This window comes from Podarcis bocagei, assembly GCF_964188305.1.
Source record: "Podarcis bocagei genome assembly, chromosome: 2".
NCBI classification, from domain to species: Eukaryota; Metazoa; Chordata; class Lepidosauria; order Squamata; family Lacertidae; genus Podarcis; species Podarcis bocagei.
The window spans coordinates 88,296,244-88,316,765 of record NC_138126.1 but is presented as its reverse complement, the minus strand read 5'-3'; the positions used below and the strand labels follow the sequence as shown (position 1 = coordinate 88,316,765).

Sequence of the window (20,522 nt, the reverse complement as noted above, 5' to 3'; positions counted from 1 at the left end):
CTTAGTCAGGGCATATGAATATGCATCATGAGCACAGAATTCCTTATTTTGGGATGTAAAGCTGCAATCCTAACCGTATGTCCTCAGAAATGAATCCTAGTGAATTCAGTGGTGCATAATCTAAACTGGAAGCAGTGCATTGAAGAAGATTCACTGTTCTGTTTGGAAGAAGCATTTGTTAAAGCAGTCCAGGCCACATTATCACCCATAAATATCTACAATGTCACCACTGCTCAAGCTGATTCTCACTTGATTGCATGTGATATTTCTTCCATTGTAAAGATAATCACGACCCCTCTAGCTGTGTGGAAGAGGATGTCCCTGTCCCTCCCCAATTCAGTGGAACAGACCACCAATGAAGTAGTACAAAAACAATATTGGGTGTCACTTTTTGCAGTCTGTTGTAGGATCAGTGCATACAATGGATTTTTTAAAGAAGTATTCTAATGTGGAAGTCTAGCACAAGAACCTCTCCTTGCACAGTTCTCTAACAAGTCTTGTAGAAGAGCTTAGTATTAAAACACAACCCAAAAAACAAATGGAAATAGATACTGCTTCCTGTCAAGAAAATAAGTCCCCATTTTGCCCATGGTGAAACATGGTATCTAAGGCTGGTAAATGTTTTCTCTTGCGCACTTGCAGGTACGGGTACAGAAATGAATATGCCCAGTACAGAAAAGGTTGGGGGGAAATTGACTGAGGTGTAGCTCTGCTACATTCTGATAAACTGATCAATGGTGTGGAAGAGCAGTGAATATTGACAACTGGAAAAACATATGGCAACATTTCTTGTTCACCTCCTGAAGTGCACACCAAAAAAAATGGATTTTTATTATTCATTTGTTATGTAAGGTCCGTATCGGGAAGCACCGACAAAACGTTCCTAAGGGTTGAAAATGCAAATAGAAAGCCACCCACCCTCAGCTGATTGGAAAAAACATACCTGGATTTCTGTACATTTAAAACTGCATGGCATCGTTTGCTTGTATGTGCAGTGAGCATGTTAAAAGGCACTTTTATTTACTTGTGAAAACACCAGTGCTTGGTTGCAACATTGTATTGTCCATGCAGCACCTTTTGCAATGAAGATGGTAGTCACTAGGTGGCAGTATACATACAACATTAAAGCCTCAAGTGGCTGATACATGTCGGTTTCTATATCTTCTTTCCTTTACCAATTATTTATTATTCATTAACAACATTGCCTCCTCTCCAAGGATTTCAAAGCAGCACACATGCTTCTGCCCTTCCTCCATTTTATCCTCACAACAACCCTGCGAGGTAGGTTTGGCTGAGGGATAGTGATGGGCTCAAAGTTACCAAGTGAGCTAAGGGGGGGATTTGAACCCGAGTTTCCTTGGCCTTAATCCAACACTCCACCATACCTAACTAACTTCAGCTGAGATTTGAAGTAGCTGTGAGGGCAAAATTATGGGACACAAAAAGATTCAGGGAAAATAATATTCTGATCATTCTGTGTTGTGATCTCTTGAAGACACTTCAGTGTTGAGCTCCTGATTTTGAATATCATAATCTTTTTTCTGCTGTTAAAATAATGTGGTCATCTATATCTTTATAAATTATTCCTTTTTCTTTTACCTTTGGGGGTTTCTTAGTGTCTCATTAGGCGGAGAACTGTGATCATTCTCAAATGTCACAGTTGTGGGCAACCTTTTGGGAGTTCTCCAGAACACTTCATCAGGATAGATTCTGAGCAAAACAAAAGGTGTTTTAGAAAAACCCAGTGATGTTATCATCTGAGTTTGCATTGATTTAAGATGGAGAACAAGAGACTTGATTAGATTAGCCAAAGGAGGGGCTGTGCCTGACAGGTTTCAGGATACATGCAAATTATTGGGACAGATAAGCAAAATTGGGTCTTTTGTTTTTGAAAAAGTTTGGGAAACACTGATCTAAATGATTTGGGGAGGGGGCATTACAATTTTAAAGTTTTTATAATTTGTCATTTTGTAAATGGATATGTTTCAACATATACCGGTACTTGGATTGCCTTACTGGGTTTGGGGGGAATTATATTGCAATGGCGACTGGCCACGAATGATGAAAAATCTGACTGCTCAGAATTTATAAGCTAGGCTGATTCTTTAAGGGGACCCACAGACTGACACAAAGAAACACCAAGGCTTAGATTGAGGTAGGCAACATGGTGCCTACCAGACTCTGTTGGACTCCAACTCCCATCAGCCCTGGTCAATTTAGCCAATGTTTAGAGATGTGTGGAGTTGTAGTTCATCAACATGTGCTCACCATGTTGGCTACCCTGGGCTTATCATCTATAAACATGATAGCAGTGCCTATGGGACACAGTCCAGGTTAAGACTGTTTCTGCAAAGATGGGACTATTTCAAAGATGAATGTACATTATTGCAGCTCTCATTTTCCATGTCCAACTCCCTGTTAGAGTTGGCTGGTGTTGCTGTTGTCGACAGTCTTCCATTTATATTTCATTGAGATATTCCTGGTCAGGATAGATCAGAAAGCCAGTGAAAAGGCTGTCTGTCCAGTAAGGGTCATAAAAGAGTCCGTTCTGTTCCGAGTAGAATATCTGCAGCCAGACCTCATCATCCTGCTTCAAGGACAGGATAGTCGATCCAGAAGCTATGTCATGGTTCCCGGTATTGGCATCGAACGTTTTTATTCTGTACTGCCCGTTGTGCACCAGCCCAATGGCCAAGTGTTTATTGGCCAAAGTGATGTCGTAAGTGAAGTAGTAGATGCCGGGGATGCTGCACACAAATTTCCCGCTGGAACTGTTGTAGTTTGCACCTTCGTTCATGAGGATCTTGTCAAATTTGATGGGCAGCCTCTCTCTCGGGTAGCTTTTGGTCACTGCAACAGAGAAGGCGGATTTGGCTTTGTTTGCCCCACAGCTGCAGGGGCCTGGCATCCCAGGGTCCCCGAGGGCTCCTTTGGGGCCTTTCTTCCCCACACCTCCGCTTTTCCCGGGGTTCCCCTTCAGGCCCTTTGGACCACGAGGACCAGCTTTGCCGATGGCTCCCACCTTTCCCTTTGGCCCTGCCTTGCCGGGATTTCCTGTCTTGCCTTGTGGACCTAGGAGAGAAATGGACTTCCGTAAGTAACTGGACACTTAGCTGCCACTGGAGTTTTAGGGTGTTTCCAAGATATTGCTACGTGCAGGTGCAATAGCTGCGGTCCAGGATGTGCAATAGGAATTCCTTTCAATAACAGATTCTGTCTGTATTGGGTGTGGGGGCAGGGCAGCATTTAGCTACTTTCACTGCTTTAAAGTGTCAGTATCTGAGCCTGGAATATTAGTATACATGATAACACACACACACAAAATAGGTTCTGGACTTTTAAAAACATGGTTTGAATCCAACCCTGCACAAAACAAGTTCCGCTCATGCTCACCAAGTTCAATTTCTCCTTCCTCTCCCTGTGCCACCCCCAATCTGCTGTGTGTGTGTGTGTGGGGGTGTCCTTCAACCCTCTGTAGCAGATTTTGAGGGCAGGTGAGGGGCTACAGGGGAGAGGAGGGGGAATCTGTCGCATATGTGGAAGTCTGCTGTGTGAGTTGAGCAGAAATGTTGGAAACACGCCACTATTTTTAACAGAAAAAGATGGAGCGCTGACTCCTGTTTGAAGGCAGAAACATAATTCCCGTAATTCTTTGCCCCACAATTCCCTTTCGCAGTTTTAATACTGTGGCTAATCACTTGGCTAATAATAATAATAATAATAATAATAATAATAATAATGCTGTTGTTCCATTTTTCAGAGACAATGACACATCTTATAGCGTCATCCTTGCTCAGACTATGCGAGATATTAGCACCTGTGTCATTTGGGTGCCTGGTTTCTCCAAGAGTCTCGTGAGAAACTCAAGCCTCATGACTAAAGAAAAGAGACCCATCATAGTTTTCAAACAATAACATCTCCCAAAATCCAAACATGCAGGCGTAATGTCTGCTGCACTGGTAAAAAGCCCAGTTTTGTTTGTTGCACCATTTGGTTTAGAAGGGACGTGGCTATTAGGAGTGTCATGAAAAGTACCTGCACTTCAAAATTTAACAGTGCACCATTAATAAGGGCAGGTAGACACCCAACTGGGACTGCGTTGGGTCTGACCCATTTGGATGCTCCTGCTTTGTGTCATTTCCTATTGCGACAGACTGAGCTTTAAAAGGGAGCAGTAGTCTCTTACCTTCCTCCCCTGTCTCCCCTTTCTCCCCGTCCTTTCCATCTTGTCCATCTTTTCCTGGGAAACCCATCCTTCCCATCGTCCCGGGGGAACCTGGAGCTCCAGGCACACCAGGAGGGCCTTGTGGTCCTGGCACGCTGCAGATGACCTGCTTGGAACCTTTCTGGCTTTCTGCTTTCACAAAGCTGCTGACGAGCTGACTGGCCACGCAGGGCACAATCCAGACAAACAGAACCAGGGAGATCATGGTGACGCCTGTAAGAAATTAAAGGCAGACAGTTATGGGCTTGTATTGCAGCAGGAACACGTAAGCGACACAAGGTTCAGAGCAGACAGAGTTCAAATCCATATGCATCCCAGGGTCCATGTCCAAAGAGCTCTTGATGGGAAAGGGCTGACTTGAGCATGCAATCAGATGATGGCGGAGTTGCTTGAGTGCCACAGTTCTGCCAGGCACAGCACATGAACCTGATCTCTCTCAAGAGGATTCTAGAATCTTCTGCAATGCCACAGAGGCTGATGTCGTGCTGGGAGCCAGCCACACTGGAATAAAGACCCAAGGCTGGGTTAGCAATATCCAGTCAACACGTGGCCTGCCCTAACACGCCAAAGCCTTTGTGAAGCCTTGTGTGCAAATTCTCTCTGGTTTAATGAGAAACTTGTCATTTAGCTTTTTATTCATCCTCTCCCCAGACTGCCAAAATCCCCGCCTAGTTCTTTCTGGTGTCACGTTGCCCTTCCGATGCTGTTTGGATTTTGAGAGTTTGCAGCATGAGGAAGATGAAGTTAACTAGAAGCGCTTTTGAATTTGTGTGGGATCGTCCTTTTGAATTTGTAGCACGGCCATGGGCAAAATAAATAGCTTTAAACAGGTCACACCTGAAGTAGAGGAAGCTGGTGCGAGCCAGGAAGCTGACGTTCAGCTCTTTTTATCTGTTTCCTTCCTTCACTGCCAAATTCCTGGGCAGCTCTTAACTACTGCCATGATGCTAACTGCCAATCAAGTCCCATAGCTGTCAACTTTCAGATTTGAAAATAAGGGATCAGTAGCCTCAAAAATAAGGGATCAGCAGCCTCACCAGTCCCAGGGACAGACTGGGAATAGCAGTGGGAAGCAGCAGGAAACGGCGCTGGAATAAGGAAATTTCCCACAAAAAAAGGGAAGGTTGACAGCTATGTCAAGTCCTCCTTAGACATATGAACTACATAGGTTGCTTTAGGCAAGCATCAGTTCCCATTTGCTGTAAGGGGATTACTGGAGATAATTAATATGGAGTCCTTTGAGGACTCTTGACTGTGATGTAAACGCTAAGCATTATTGCATTACTGAAATTACCATTAAGACTGCTATCATCATAATCTCAGCTTCAGGAAACAGACATAAACTACAAAATAGGAGAAATAAGTGACTTGCCTTCACGGGGAATGAAGATAAAACAATGACTCTGCAGCATCTTAGATGCATTTGAAAGGTAAAGGCAATTCATTAATAAAACTCTGCTCTTAAACGGGGTTAAGTCATGGAACAGGGTACTATGTGATTTTGGCTTTATTTCTGTTAAATAAACCACGACACAGTGTAATATGCCATGTGTTGTCAATTATCTGAGATTGCATTTACCTAATTTTAAGACCTGCTAAGAGATGGATGATTGTTATTATGTCCTGATATGTAAAGCCACAGAATTCAAACAGGGTGTACTTTCTTTTTATCCTGACTGTATGTAAGAGTATTTGTGTGATATACAGTGGTACCTCGGGTTATGTACGCTTCAGGTTACATACGCTTCAGGTTACAGACTCCGCTAACCCAGAAATAGTACCTCGGGTTAAGAACTTTGCTTCAGGATGAGAACAGAAATAGTGCTGCGGCGGCGCAGCAGCAGCAAGAGGCCCCATTAGCTAAAGTGGTGCTTCAGGTTAAGAACCGTTTCAGGTTAAGAATAGACCTCCAGAACGAATTAAGTACTTAACCCGAGGTACCACTGTATATGAATCGGTGTCATTTCCTGCTCTGAGCTGTAGAGATGGGAGGAGTATAAATTCCAGTAACAGAACATAAAAAATAAGACTGTCATCACTTCCCAAGCCTATCCTTAGATCTGGGTTGGTAGGGAAGAAATTGTGTGTGCGTGGCTTATTGGGGGGGCGGGAATAAAACACACACTGAATCCTTTGCCATGGATCTTCTCATTTCAAATCACTTGCTGGAGAAATGTGTTACAAATTAATGTTATTTAGGGATTAAGAGCATGCAAAAGCAGGCTGGGGGTGGGGCTAATTTCTGAAAAGCCCCCCCCCATTTCCCTCTTTTTCCAACTGCTTTGCACATACTGAGCAGTTACTGGTATATTGCTCCATTAATACTGCACAATTATTGTAATACAGTGGTACCTCAGGTTACATACTCTTCAGGTTACATACGCTTCAGGTTACAGACTCCGCTAATCCAGAAATATTACCTCAGGTTAAGAACTTTGCTTCAGGATGAGAACAGAAATCGGGCTCCGGCGGCGCGGCAGCAGCAGGAGGCCCCATTAGCTAAAGTGGTGCCTCAGGTTAAGAACAGTTTCAGGTTAAGAATGGACCTCCGGAACGAATTAAGTACTTAACCTTAGGTACCACTGTACTGTAATACTTGATGTCTGAAATACACAAGCTGGTGCCTATTGAATACCATCTCCCCTTGTACCTTTTCAAAACCAGATGTATAAACTTCATCAAATTCTCATGCCCCTTTTGTTAGCCAGAGGGATGGAGGGGTCACAACCGGGGCCTCAGACATAAAACCTGCCAGAGCTCGATCCGTAAAAAAAAGGAGAGTAATGAGAAGTGAATGGGTCTGGACATCTGCAAAGTATTTCCCCGTCACGGGGAATGACAGCATTAAGCAATGACAGCCAATCCACACACACATCTGAGTTTTACAGTCAGAATTTCCAGGTCAAGGACTGTAGCCTCCAGGCAGACTTAATTTTTAAAGCACTGAGAAGCCAGAATAAATATATGTTGTTTCCACTCCACCAGTGGCAATATCAGCATTTATAACTTTGCTTCTTAGGCGGAGAAATCCAGCAGTTGAGAAACAGCAGAGCAGAAGGGAGTCAAGGAGCCATCACTGAATCTAAAGGCCAGTCACTTTTGCTGGATAGAATGGAAAGCACGGAAGGTGGTGTTATAAGAATATTAAGGTCTCAAATATAGAATAAATATTCATAAATGCACACATATCTAAATATATGAGCCATGTGTCTGAAATAGTATGGGAGAGCAACCCTGAAACCATTTTGACTCTCCCAACGACCTCAAATATTCCCCTGCAGGAAGGGAGGCAAATGGGGAAAGCCTTCCCATTGTCTTTTTTGCTTGCAAATCCTGCCTTAAGGGCATATTTGTGTATGCATAGGGTGAGCCTGTGACCTGGATTCAGGAACAAAAGTATTAACCATCGCAAAAGAATTGCCAGACTGCCCAGGTAATGTAATCAGTGACCTTTATCAGGTATCCTGGCAGGCAGGATTTGTGCTGTAGATCGCCTCCTTCTTTGATATATGTGGTAAAAGGTAAAGGTAAAGGACTCCAGATGGTAATGTCCAATCAAAGGCGACTATGGGGTAGCGGCTCTCATCTCGCTTTCAGGCTGAGGGAGCCGGCGTTTGTCCACAGACAGCTTTCTGGGTCATGTGGCCAGCATGACTAAACCGCTTCTGGCGTGACGGAAACCAGAGCACACAGAAATGTGATGTATGTATGATGTTTTAGGGGGTGGTCTTGGGCTACAGGGTGGGCAATTTCAAAAGTCTAGATAAGGGCTTGCGGACCATCGTTCAGGGTTCTCCTCCCTCCTGCGTGTGGGGAGTGGGGACCGTGTTGCAACAGTTCCTTGAATAAAGATCAGGCTTACTAGCTGCTTTGCTTCTCAATATACTCTGGTTGGCCTCTGTTATTTTCTCCTACCGATAGGGAACCTACTTAAGGACTCTATACGGGCTCTGGAATACCCCATAAGGGAAAGGGAGCAGTTTTTTCTTACAACAGTGGGAAGAATGCACTTCCTTCTTCCTTCCTATTTTATTTTATTTTTTGCTGCAGAGGGGTTCTGTCCAAGAAAAGGACTGGCTTTTGATCCAGTCGCCTCTGGAGCTCATCAGCCTTTGAGATACAGACTTGTAAGATGTTTAATTCTCATGCACAGTGTGATTTCCAGCTTACATATAAGACACTCTTTCTTTCCAAAGCAAGAAGGGTCTAATCCAGTGGTGTTTGAAATTAGCCAGGCATCAGGCACATTTTGTACCTGGCTTTTGACTGCTTGCAACCAAGTGAAGATGCCTGGGTGCTAGGATGGCGCCTGTTAACCCCACCATCTGGAGGTGAATGCCTGGGGATTGTTGGATCTGGGCTGTTTTCGCACACTAATACCCCACCCTGTAGAATTCTATCAGTTATGTTTTATCTGTACAATTGAAATGAATTTCTGGAACCCAAATGGTTTTTCTGTGCAGCCTAAGCAGGAGCAGTCACCATTAAGCAAAAGGGGTCAGAACAGGCCAGTATATTTGTGGACTGTCCCTGGATCAAGTGACTTTTCTTCTTTAAATTCTCAAGGCTCTTAAATGAGCTCAAGGTTGTTATCTGAATTAGCCAGAGGTTTAACTGAGAATCATTTTAAAAATCTTTGCCCCAAAATAGCAACTAGACATTCCCTTTTGGCAATTGTAACCTTGGTTTAAGGAGCCATTTGACACCTAGTTTATATATCTGAGCTCTAACACTGTAATCCAACAACTTTCTAACCTCCCCATGCCCCTCTATCGATCACTTGAAAACTGCAGTTTTTTGAGGGACCGTGTAATAAACTTTTTTTGTTGCCAAAACTAGCACCATATCATGAAGATCCCAGGACCTAGGCTAGGCCCCTGAGAAGGATCCCCTTAACTGAATAGGGTTTTATTTTTTTGGGAGGGGGAAATACAGAGGAAGTTTAACCAGTGTCCTGGCTCAGCAGAAGGCAGCTGAATCTTTGAACAGGCTAACATCACATCCATATGATGCCTCAAGCAAAGAACTAGAAATACAGGAAGTCACTGAGGGGGTGGGAATAAATCATATTGGATGGGGAGGGGGGGAGTCGTATTTTCCCCCCATTGTGTGGGTTCCCATCATCTGTGTGGAGACCATAACTCCTTCTACTCTGTAGAGTGTTTACAATCAGCAGAGCTAAAATGGATCCTTGATTGCTGAAGAAATTAAATACTGTACAGAGACTCACCCACATCTGAGACACCCCTTCCAATAACAGACCACCCAACAAAAACTATGCAGCTCTTTGGATAACTTCCCAAGGTTTAATTTTCAGCCTAGGATCTCCAGGACTGAATTTGGGTAACAGCAGGGGACAGGGGTGATTCAGCCCTGGAACCTGTATAGGGATATTCATCTACATTTGCCATCTTTCTTACTAAAAAGGGCTATTTTATAGTTCCCTTTTCAGACACTGTTGCCCTATAAATATTTATATCCTGTCTTTTACAATGTAAAGTTGCTCAAGGCAGCTGACAATAAAAAGAAAACAAAGCTCCGTCCAACTACATTTGCGACATGAACCATAAAAGCCACCCTCCAAAGAAATAAAAACCACGAAAACAAAAGTAGCGCAGATATAATTTATTTGTTGACTCATCAGTGTTGTGCTTAGAGTGCCGGACAAGGCACAGGGAATCCTACTGAGGCATGAGCCTCTGCACCAGTCACTATCTCTCAGCCTAGCCTACTTTACAGGTTGTTGTGAGGCAAAATGTTTCTTGAGAAATGCTGCTATATGTAGGTCGTTTTTCCTTCAAACCACCTTCCATCTGATTTGAAAACACAAAGCCACTTTCAGGGGGGTTGCAGGCATGGGGAAACCAAGCAGGTAATGGGAGTTGAGTGGAGACATCCATCTCCATCCCCATTTGCAATGTGCAAATGAAACTTGAAACGCAGCAGTGGGAAACCACCTCACTGTGTTTTCAGCCACTAATGTGTAAATAGCCTGAGTTCAACAAATTAAACATAATAGAAACACCGCCACCCGACCCCACCCCTATCCATCCTCCCTCCCTCCACCCCCTCTCTTTTTCCTTTTTCCTTTTTTCTTTTCTTCTCCCCCTAATGCCTCAACAAATGAAACGGATTTGTAAAAATGTTACATGGAAAAAAAAAATACGAGGCACTACACTTCTGTAAAACAAAAAAAAATTCTGAATAAAATATATATTAAAAAACAACAACAACAAAAAAAACCCCAAAAGTGGCAGCAAGTAGGTATGGCACTGCGGCTCAAGTCTACATTTTTGTTAGGTTCCAGCTAGCTTGCCAATGGAGAGTTGTCTGAGGGAGGGGTAATCTGCAGGATCTAAGAACAGGAATTGACTTGTGAAACGTAACAAGTCCCATTAGTTATTGTTGTTGTTATTGTATTTTGATTTTCTCAAGTCCTGTTTGTTGAAAGGAAGGTGTTGGTGAAATCTCACCCTGCGATACTGTATTCGGGGGGAAAAGCTGGATTCCGTTGTAGACTGTAGGATTTGATGCCCATCTTTATTCTATCCTTTGACAACTGAATATGAATCCAGCTATTTCTTGACATTAAATAGTTTAAACTCATTTTAATCTTGTATCTTTCTAATGTTGTAACCCACAACGGAACCTAATGGTGAAGGGGTACTAAGAAATTGAATTGCTATTATTGATTTGAAGCTATTTGGAAAGATGGGAGGGGGGTTTTTTTGCCTTCACCTGAGCTTTTGTTTGGTAGATAAGGGGAGCAGTATGATCCCATTAGAAACTTTAATTTGACCTCCAAAGGCAAAAGGCCTATGTCCCAAAGTCATGCTTGAAGGTTACGTGGCAATTGCCACTTCAGGCCAAATCTGTGAGGCTACAGCTTCTAAACTGTTGGAATTTGGGGGGGGGGGTAAAATAGTGGGGGGTCTCCAGGAGAAACAGGGCTAGGAGGTTAGTATAAAAACAGCACATCCTCTGATCAGAACCCAGTGACATGACACATAGGAGCCATATCCTAGCGGCTGCGGGGGCTTTGGCCCCCCAATAAACTATTTTAGGGGGCTGTCCCCCCAAGTTGATGGGCATTGCCATTTAAATGGTGTGCATGCACCACATTATGTGATCAGTTATGTGGGGCGGGTCTTACCTGGGCCCCTACAATATTTTATTCAGGTTGGCACTCCTGACACAACACGTTAAGGTAGCGTGGAGTCTTCAAGTCTAAAAGGGTAGTAATTGTCTGGTGTGGAGTTCAACAATTAGGAAGAGAATGATACCAGGAATGAACTTGGCTCCTCTCTCTGCCCCCCCCCCCCCAGTTTCAGAAGTTGGAGCTTAACTGTTATTGAACCAGCATAATGATTCCCTGGGACTCGTCCTATTGCAAAGTTTCTGTGCAAAAGAGGAAAGTTTTACAGGGGTTGAACAGACAGACAACTCTCATAAATTAAACACAGCGTTTTCCCCAGTGCATTCTTCTTTTTAACTTGCAATTGGCTCGATTAAGGAGTTCCGTCCAGTCTGCAAGGAATTAACCGTTTGAAGACTGCCATCCTACGCACTGTTAAACCTGTGACAGTGCCCTCATGAAACCCGAGGGGATTGACTTTTGAGTAAACATGTATGGGGGCTGCAGGGCTGCAATCCTGTGCACACTTTCCTGAGAATAAGTGTGCAAGTAGGATTCACAGTGCAAGCCTAACCATACCTACTGAGAAGTAAGTCGTACTGAATTCATTGTGGTTTACTCCCAGGAAACTGGGATTAGGATTGCAGCCCTGGATCAAACTGTTATGTCTTCTTTAGAAAACATATTAATAAATAAAAATAGTACTCACGAGCACAAATGTCTTCCAGAAAAAGATCCTGACATCCAGTAGGAAAGCTGAAGAATCTCAAACAGATGTTTCACCACAGAGCATAGTTGTCCAGCTTCGTGGGATTCCTAGCTATTCTTGCAAAACCTTTCCTTTAAACGAAGGGCTCGCAATTTTACATTCTCAAATGCCTTGCTCGACTTAGGAAAAATGGGTTTCTTTCATTTGCATTCCCACTTTCTTGCAGCGGCTTCAGCTTTTTGGCTCAGCTTTGCCAGAGGCATATTTTGATTATTGTGTAATGTTTGAGCTTCTGCCTCGTGTCACGTGAGACAGGGGAGAAAACGTTGCACACATGTGGCTAAATGCTTGGAAGGCTCCGGATACTTGAGAAGAAGAAAGGAAAAAGGAAAAAGCTCTGCTCTGCGGAAGCTCAGAAACTCTAAAGGAGGCCAGGAGTTGTGTGTTATCACCTACAGACACAAGAGTGGCTTGTGTAAGGTCACCTAAAAGCAACACGAGACTCTCCAGAACATGCTTGGCTGGCAGGCAGAATCTGGCGGCCGACAGCTATTTTATCTGGCTTCAGGCAGCAGTCCAATCAAATCTCAGCCAGGCTTTGGCCAAGAGTCTGCTTACAGTTCCTCTCATATGGCATGTACATGGGTGCGTCCACACAGGGAGTTTTAAAATGGAATTCCCATTCTTCCTCCTGTGAAAAGTGAGTGAAAATTGACCTAACCGATGATACACCTTCTGAAGCAGGCAAGGCGATTTAGCTGGCAGTGGGAGAACAATGAGTGGGCGCTGCTAAAAATCCTCCATATGGACACAATAATATACAATCACATTGTTATGTAGTGTAGTTTCACCCTGGGCCAACAGGGGGATACTGTATATAGTTTTCACTCAGGTCTGTAGATAGTTTTCACTCAGGTCCGCGGCAGTTAGTTTAGGCGGGAACTCTGAGCTGTTATGGTTACAATGTGACAGCCGGCTGCCTATAAATACAGGCCGGCTGAGCTGTTCGCGGTCAGTTCTATTCCAGCTTATCTTAATAAAGAGCTACTTGAAGAAATCGCTGTGCCGGCTGCTATGTCAACCCACCTTTTAACACTGGCGACGAGGATGGGATTGGATGGACATTAGAGCACAGCCAGATGCGGCCAGCCTCTGAACTGAGCTGAATCACTGAGCGAAATCACTGAGCGAAATCACTGGGCAGAACCAACTCAGAGCTGACTGTTCTGGCTAGAGCACTGTGTTCCATCCATCGCCCTTCACGCCGGCATCGGGATCATGGCTTCATTTGTGCCTCTTACCGCCGTTTGCGCCAGCCTCTGAGTCATGGGACTCCTACCTCGCTCGGTTCGACTGCTACCTCCAAGCCAACGAGCTGACAGCAGTATCAGTGGATCGGAAGCGGGGCCTATTCCTCAGCCTCTGTGGGCCTGAGGTGTTTGAGACGGCCCGAGCATTGGTTGCGCCTGAAGCAGTCCAGGCAACACCATGGGACACGATCCAAGAGAAGCTCCGCAACCACTATGCACCAAAGCCGTCCAAGATTGCTGCCCGCCATGCGTTCTACCACCGGAACCAGGCAGAGGGGGAGTCAATCAACAACTACGCCACCGCCCTGCGACAGGCTGCAATGCACTGTGAGTTCCGAGACTTAGACGATGCCCTGATGGATCGAATCGTCTGCGGGGTCCGGGACATCCATCTGCAACGGCGTCTCCTAGCCAAGCCAGACCTCACGCTACAGAAAGCCATTGAGGAGGCTGTGGCCTCAGAAGCTGCTGAACGCTCCGCCCAGGAGATCCGCAAGTCCAGCAGCCCGCGTCTTGCTAGGGGGCCAGTTCCGGTGCATCATGAAGAGGCCAGCAGTGATGAGGCATCCTCCAGTGAAGACGATGACGTGCACCAGACAAAGCGGGAGCGCAGGAAGCTCCAACAGAAGTCCAAGGTCCAACCGGAATGTGCTGGCTGCGGAGGCGACCATTCCCGTGCCAAGTGTCGATTCAGAGACGCCATCTGTAGGAGGTGTTCCAGAAGGGGCCACATCGCTAAGGTCTGCCGATCGGCTCCGTCTGACACCCCCCCTTCATCGACTCGCAAGTTCAAGTCTTCACTCCAGTCTGCCAAGGAAAGTTGTTTCGCTCTCACCAACTGCCGCTGCTCGTCTGGAACCACGATTGGCCAAACCGACTCGTCTACGCGACGCAAGCTGAACGTCACGGTGCTCATTGAAGGAGCTCCATGTGACATGGAGATCGACACCGGGTCTGCCCTGTCCGTCGTGTCATGGAGCACCATCAAAAGACTGGTACCCAGAGTATCCAAAAGGCAACTCGACTCTCACCGCGTACACCTGAGAGACTACCAGGGAAACGACATTCCCGTGGTAGGCGTTGGCCGGTTCCGGATCGCCTTCAAGGATTTTTCAGGCCTGCTCCGGTTGGTGGTGGTCGAAGGTCAGCGGCCAAGCCTCCTAGGGCTAGACTGGTTTGATGCCCTCGGCCTGGAAGTCACCGGCATCAACTGCATCTCTAACGCAGAGACTGAGGGTCTGGTCAAAGACTTTGCCGAGGTTTTTGACGGCACCTTGGGACAATATACTGGTACGCCCATCTCCTTTAGCCTTGATCCACAAGTCGCCCCCATCAAGCTAAAGCCACGCCGGGTTCCCTTTGCTCTCAAGGCTAAGGTGGATGAAGAACTGGACAAACTGATCGCTCAAGGAGTTTTGGAGCCCGTTGACCACGCAAAGTGGGAAACCCCCATCGTCACGCCTGTCAAGCCAGATGGGTCGGTGAGAATCTGCGCTGACTACAAGTGCACAATCAACAAGGCACTTCAGCAGCACGCTTATCCGGTTCCTGTTGTCCAACACCTGCTGCATTCCCTGGGTGAGGGTAAGGTCTTCGCTAAGCTGGACCTTGCCCAAGCCTATCAACAACTGCCAGTCGATGATGCCACTGCTGAAGCCCAGACGATCGTCACCCACCGGGGGGCATTCCGTTGCCGCCGGTTGCAGTTCGGGGTGAGTGTGGCTCCTGGCATCTTCCAAAGCTTCATGGAGCGTCTCCTGCAAGGGCTTCCAGGCGTGGTACCATATTTTGATGACGTCTTGGTGTCTGCAGAATCACACCAGCAGCTGTTCGAGCGCCTCCGTGCCGTGCTGACCAGGTTCCAGGAGGCCGGGCTCAAGGTAAAGAGGGAGAAGTGCCTGATTGCCGTTCCACAGGTAGAGTTCCTGGGCTATCTTATCGATGCCTCCGGCCTTCATCCAACCACATCCAAGATCCGCGCTATCCAGCAGGCCCCCACCCCAAAGGACAAAACGGAGTTGCAGGCATTCCTGGGGCTGCTGAACTTTTATAACATGTTCCTGCCCCACAAAGCCACTGTGGCTGAGCCTCTTCACCGACTCCTTAGCACTAAGACGCCTTGGGCCTGGGGTCATCGAGAGACGGTGGCCTTCAACGCGGTCAAGGCTCTCCTTTCTTCAGACAGTGTGCTGGTACAGTACAGTGAATCCAGGCCGCTGGTCCTTGCCTGCGACGCCTCACCTTTTGGCATCGGTGCTGTCCTTAGTCACCGTTTCCCAGATGGAAGAGAAGCACCGCTCGCCTACTTTTCCAGGACACTATCTCCGACGGAACGGAATTACAGCCAGCTCGACAAGGAGGCATTGGCACTTGTGGCTGGAGTGAAGAGGTTCCATGAATACCTCTATGGCAGGACTTTTGACCTCATCACTGACCACAAGCCACTCCTGGGCCTCCTCGCCGGTGATCGTCCAACTCCACCGGTCCTCTCACCACGCATGCTGCGATGGACTGTTTTCCTGGCTGCCTACCACTACCGGCTCATCCATCGCCCGGGGAAATCGATGGGCCATGCCGACGCCCTCAGCCGTTGCCCTCTTCCAGCATTTGTGGAAGACCCGGCTCCAGCTTCATCGCTCCTTCTGATTGAGGATCTTCCGGCGGCGCCTGTATCGGCTGCCACTGTGGCCTCCGCGTCTGCCCAGGATCGCACCATCAGCCGGGTGCTCAACTGGGTGTGGAGGGGGTGGCCACAAGGGCCTTTTGCATCGGAGTTCCAGCCCTTCGCAACCAGACAACATGAACTCTCAGCTCATCGCGGCTGTCTGCTGTGGGGAGACCGCGTCGTGATTCCCCAGGGACTCCGTCAGCGCGTCCTGGAGGCTCTGCACGCTGGCCACCCGGGAATTGTCAAAATGAAGGCGTTGGCTCGGTGTTACGTCTGGTGGCCTAATATGGACGATGCCATCACTGCCTGGGTATCCGCCTGTCAGGCGTGCCAAGAGTCGAGGCCTGCACCACCGGCAGCAAAGGGACACACCTGGGAGACGCCAAAGACACCCTGGTCGAGGGTGCACATCGATCTGGCTGGCCCCTTTCACGGCCGGACCTTTATGGTAGTGGTGGACGCCTATTCCAAATGGCTGGAGGTCGCCCTGATGCCCTCCACCACTACCGAAGCTGTCATCCGGGTGCTGCGAGGCCTGTTTGCAACGCATGGGTGTCCTGATGTCCTTGTCTCTGACAACGGACCGCAGTTCACGTCAGGCATGTTTGAGCGGTATCTTTTGGGACTGGGCATCCGCCATGCCCTAACGGCACCTTTTCATCCATCCAGCAACGGGCAAGCGGAAAGAATGGTGCGCTCGACAAAAGAGGCACTGGCGCGCCTGGACCGGGGAGACTGGCATGAGCGGGTCGCCGAATACTTGTTCGTGCAGCACATCACTCCTCATGCGGCCACAGGGAGGAGTCCTGCTGAACTGCTTATGGGCCGCCGCCTCAGGTCACCGCTCGACCGGCTACACCCAGACTTTGCCGTGGCTGAACCCCCAGGCTGTGCCAACGCACCACGGTCATTTGTCCCAGGAAACCAGGTCTTTGCCCGGAACTATGTGGGGGACATTCCTTGGGTGCCAGCCACAGTAGTGGGAGTCACTGGACCTCGCTCGTACCAGGTGGCACTCGAAGACGGACGTTTGTGGCGACGGCACATAGACCAGCTTAGGCGCAGGGTTGGCGACTTAGACACTACCGAGGCGCCCCCAACTGCGCTTGCGGCTCCAGAAGAGACACGTGCAGATGGCAAGGCCCCACCTACACCTCCCTCGCAAACTGCCAGCGTGGAGCCGAACCAAGCCGTCTCAGAACAGACTCAGACCACTCCACTTGCGGAGGCTCCACCCACAGCAGCGGATCCAGGGGAGTTGGTTCCAACGCCACCTAGGGTCGCACCACAGCCTCAGCGAGAACTGTGTGGCCCTCCGGACTTGGCTACCAGTCCCCGGCGGTCTGGCAGAGTTTCCAAGCGCCCAACTCATTTAAAGGACTACGTTGTTGGACAGGTATCACTGTTGGTCTAAGTATGGGAAATGTAACCGATATGCTTTTGTGCCTAATTGAACCATTACGCGTAGTGCTGTATATAAGGAAACCATTACGATTGTAACTAACGCCTTATCTCGGTGGGGAGGGGTGTTATGTAGTGTAGTTTCACCCTGGGCCAACAGGGGGATACTGTATATAGTTTTCACTCAGGTCTGTAGATAGTTTTCACTCAGGTCCGCGGCAGTTAGTTTAGGCGGGAACTCTGAGCTGTTATGGTTACAATGTGACAGCCGGCTGCCTATAAATACAGGCCGGCTGAGCTGTTCGCGGTCAGTTCTATTCCAGCTTATCTTAATAAAGAGCTACTTGAAGAAATCGCTGTGCCGGCTGCTATGTCAACCCACCTTTTAACACACATCATTGTTATCCACTTTATGTCCCTTTGGCTCTTTAGAGCCCGGTGACTGCTTCATGGCTTTCAAAGTTAACCTTTATAATATATCATTGCATTTCCTGCGTTTTCCAATTGTGAAAAGCTTTAAGTAAATATAAAAAGGGAGAAAAATTTTCATTACAAGTCTTCAGACAACCCTGCTAGTGATGTTAATTGCTTACAGTAATCTTTCAAATATCGTATATATTTACTTCAGTCCTTTTGGAATACTTGATCATGCTGGTTTTGGATTTTTCCTGTCAGCTTCGCCAATTCCGCAAAGTCCATCATTTTCATCTGCCACTCTTCTTTCGTTGGTACTTCTTGCTGTTTCCATTTTTGGGCTAAAAGGATTCTTGCAGCTGTTGCTTTTAATAAGTTGTGCTTTGCTCACTGCATCTTTAAATTTGACCTACCAGTCTGGAAATAGAAGAAGAAGAAGAAGAGTTTGGATTTGATATCCCGTCTTTCACTCCCCTTCAGGAGTCTCAAAGCGGCTAACAATCTCCTTTCCCTTCCTCCCCCACAACAAACACTCTGTGAGGTGAGTGGGGCTGAGAGACTTCAAAGAAGTGTGACTGGCCCAAGGTCACCCAGCAGCTGCATGTAGTATGCAAAGTAACAGCATAAGACACATTCTTTGGTAAAGGAAGTTTATGTCCCTTGGGGACAGAACTTTCTTCTGTAGGTAATAGATTGAACTCCATGTACCATCCACACATGCTATCTTGCCTGCTTTTTCTGTTACGTTTTAAATTCTAATGGTGAATGTGAATGACATCGTCCCACCCTTGGTTTTGCACATGCATGCGTCTTTGTAGTTTGTGCAACCTGGTTGCAGTTGCATCCTCTCCCACCTTAGACTAGTGATGCCTTTTATCCAGGTACCAGCAACTGCTTTGTGCAGATGATGCAAAGGGTATTGAATTGATCCTTTCTGATCCTGGGAATAAGGTTTCCACCTTTTTTGTGTGATCCAACTGGCCCTGTCTCAAAGTCCCCTTTGCTCCAATGTCCATAAAATCCAGGCTATATTTGTTAGTTACTGGAAAACTGTACATATTGTGCTGGCCCATCCCTCTTGTGAAGTCTGGGAGTGTTTGTGCAACATCCCTAGAGAGAATATACTATAAACCATGTCTTATTAGAAAAACAAAATGCTAAGCTTAGACTACATTTGCTTTCATCAGGATAGATTTTAGCTGGTCTATTGAGATTGCCTATTAGTACAGCCAAAAGCCTTTTAAAGAAATTTCCCCCCAGACATCAAATAAACGAAAAGCAGCAATACCAGGAACTAAAAGAAGCATCAACCAACCAAGCCTATCAAAATAATTCAGGTTGTGCAGAGTCCAACATTTGAAGAGGCTTGGCTCACGTTTTCTACCTAATGCTAGTTCACTTTTGCAGATAACATCATGCACCAAGATGTTGTGCATAGATTTAGAACAAGATGTTCTAAAACCATAGAATCACGAGAAGGAAATTATATTGTGACCTATTTAGTATGTATTAAAACAACACTTTAGGCAATGTGAGTCTTCCACAGACACTTGTTTCATAGCCAAAAAAATAGAATCTGCTTTTTAAAGCTTGCAGTCTCATTTTGACATTGCAAAATTTTAGCAAGCTTCACTGGAGCACAACGGGCAAGGCAATTTTAACTAAATAAATTTACATTTATGAACAGAACTGCAAGAGGCAGAATTGTGTGTAAAGGAGGGAGAGGGTTTTCCCGTAAGACAACATGGGTTCTCGCCCTGTGGCTACTGTGTCTTCTTTAAGGTTGCACAAAACAGCTGAACCTTAAAGTAATTCTCCTGTTGGACAGGGACATTAAAGGGGGCTTACAGTAATAAGGGCAACAGAAGATGAAATAATACTATGTGAGTCAATGTTTTGACAGTGGCAGTGGAAATGACAGCAGACTTCAATAGCATGGCAAACCATGAGGAATGATTGCACAAGGGACTGAGTTTGGGGATAGAGCGGGTTGGATGTCCAGTTCTAGAGAATGAGTACAGAAAAGATGGAAAAGGGCTGCTGCTTGAGCTGCAAGGGAAAGGCAGAAACATCGGGAGGAACTGGAGATGGGGTTTTGGTGGTTGGGGGACTGGCCCTCCAGTGAGCAGACTGGCAGTATGAAGGCAATAACAGTGTTGCACATTAACTGCATCAAAATGCAAATTCTACTGGACACAGAAATGCACAAACTAAGCAAGTATGATTAAGGCCAGCCTGCTTTTCATTGTGAACGGCTGTCATTTTGGGATACAAAAGAACTCTAGATCAAAGTTTGATTCCCCTTCAAACCTCGTGAGAATTAGTGCTGTTAGCTTTCATGTAAATGACAATTTTCCTTCAATTTTTTCCTCCCTGAGTTATCAGGGGTGATTCGCATCTAATTTCAATAAAAGAAACTACTGACATTTTAGGAAGTATGTCCAGTATTCTCAGGCCTTGGGAGGAACCAAGTCTTAGAAATGCCAATTCAAAATGGAAAAAGCAAAGGAGCACTTCAAAACCACAAGGTTGGAAACTGAATTGTTTCCCTTTTCCAAGACCCAACAACTACATCACTAGGGCATATTTGCCAATGAAATGTATCTAGCACCTGCCAACAATGCCCCTCTGCTATCATCATAGGAAAAACATAGCCATTC

At 46.4% G+C, this 20,522-nt stretch overlaps 1 protein-coding gene across 2 annotated transcripts; it reads right to left on the bottom strand.

Moving 5' to 3' along the window:
- Positions 1-999: 999 nt before the first annotated feature.
- On the bottom strand, positions 1,000-12,439 carry C1QTNF2 (C1q and TNF related 2). Of its 2 annotated transcripts, none has more exons than XM_081184762.1 (3): positions 12,070-12,439; positions 4,187-4,438; positions 1,000-3,072 (listed from the first exon to the last, which is right to left on the bottom strand). In XM_081184762.1, the coding sequence occupies exons 2-3, from the start codon at positions 4,428-4,430 to the stop codon at positions 2,459-2,461; spliced, it is 858 nt and encodes a 285-aa protein (XP_081040888.1). In that variant the 5' UTR covers positions 4,431-4,438; positions 12,070-12,439; the 3' UTR covers positions 1,000-2,458. The 2 variants fall into 2 exon arrangements, with proteins under 2 accessions (XP_081040888.1, XP_081040889.1); XM_081184763.1 differs by lacking the exon at positions 12,070-12,439 and adding an exon at positions 6,876-6,997.
- Between the last annotated feature and the right edge of the window lie 8,083 nt (positions 12,440-20,522).

Bases quoted from the DNA above. Each gene is read 5' to 3' on its own strand.
- C1QTNF2 (XM_081184762.1), bottom strand. From the start codon at position 4,430: ATGATCTCCCTGGTTCTGTTTGTCTGGATTGTGCCCTGCGTGGCCAGT. The intron at 3,073-4,186 runs GTAAGAGACTAC...TTTCTCTCCTAG, and splicing joins AGGGGAGACAGGGGAGGAAG to GTCCACAAGGCAAGACAGGA.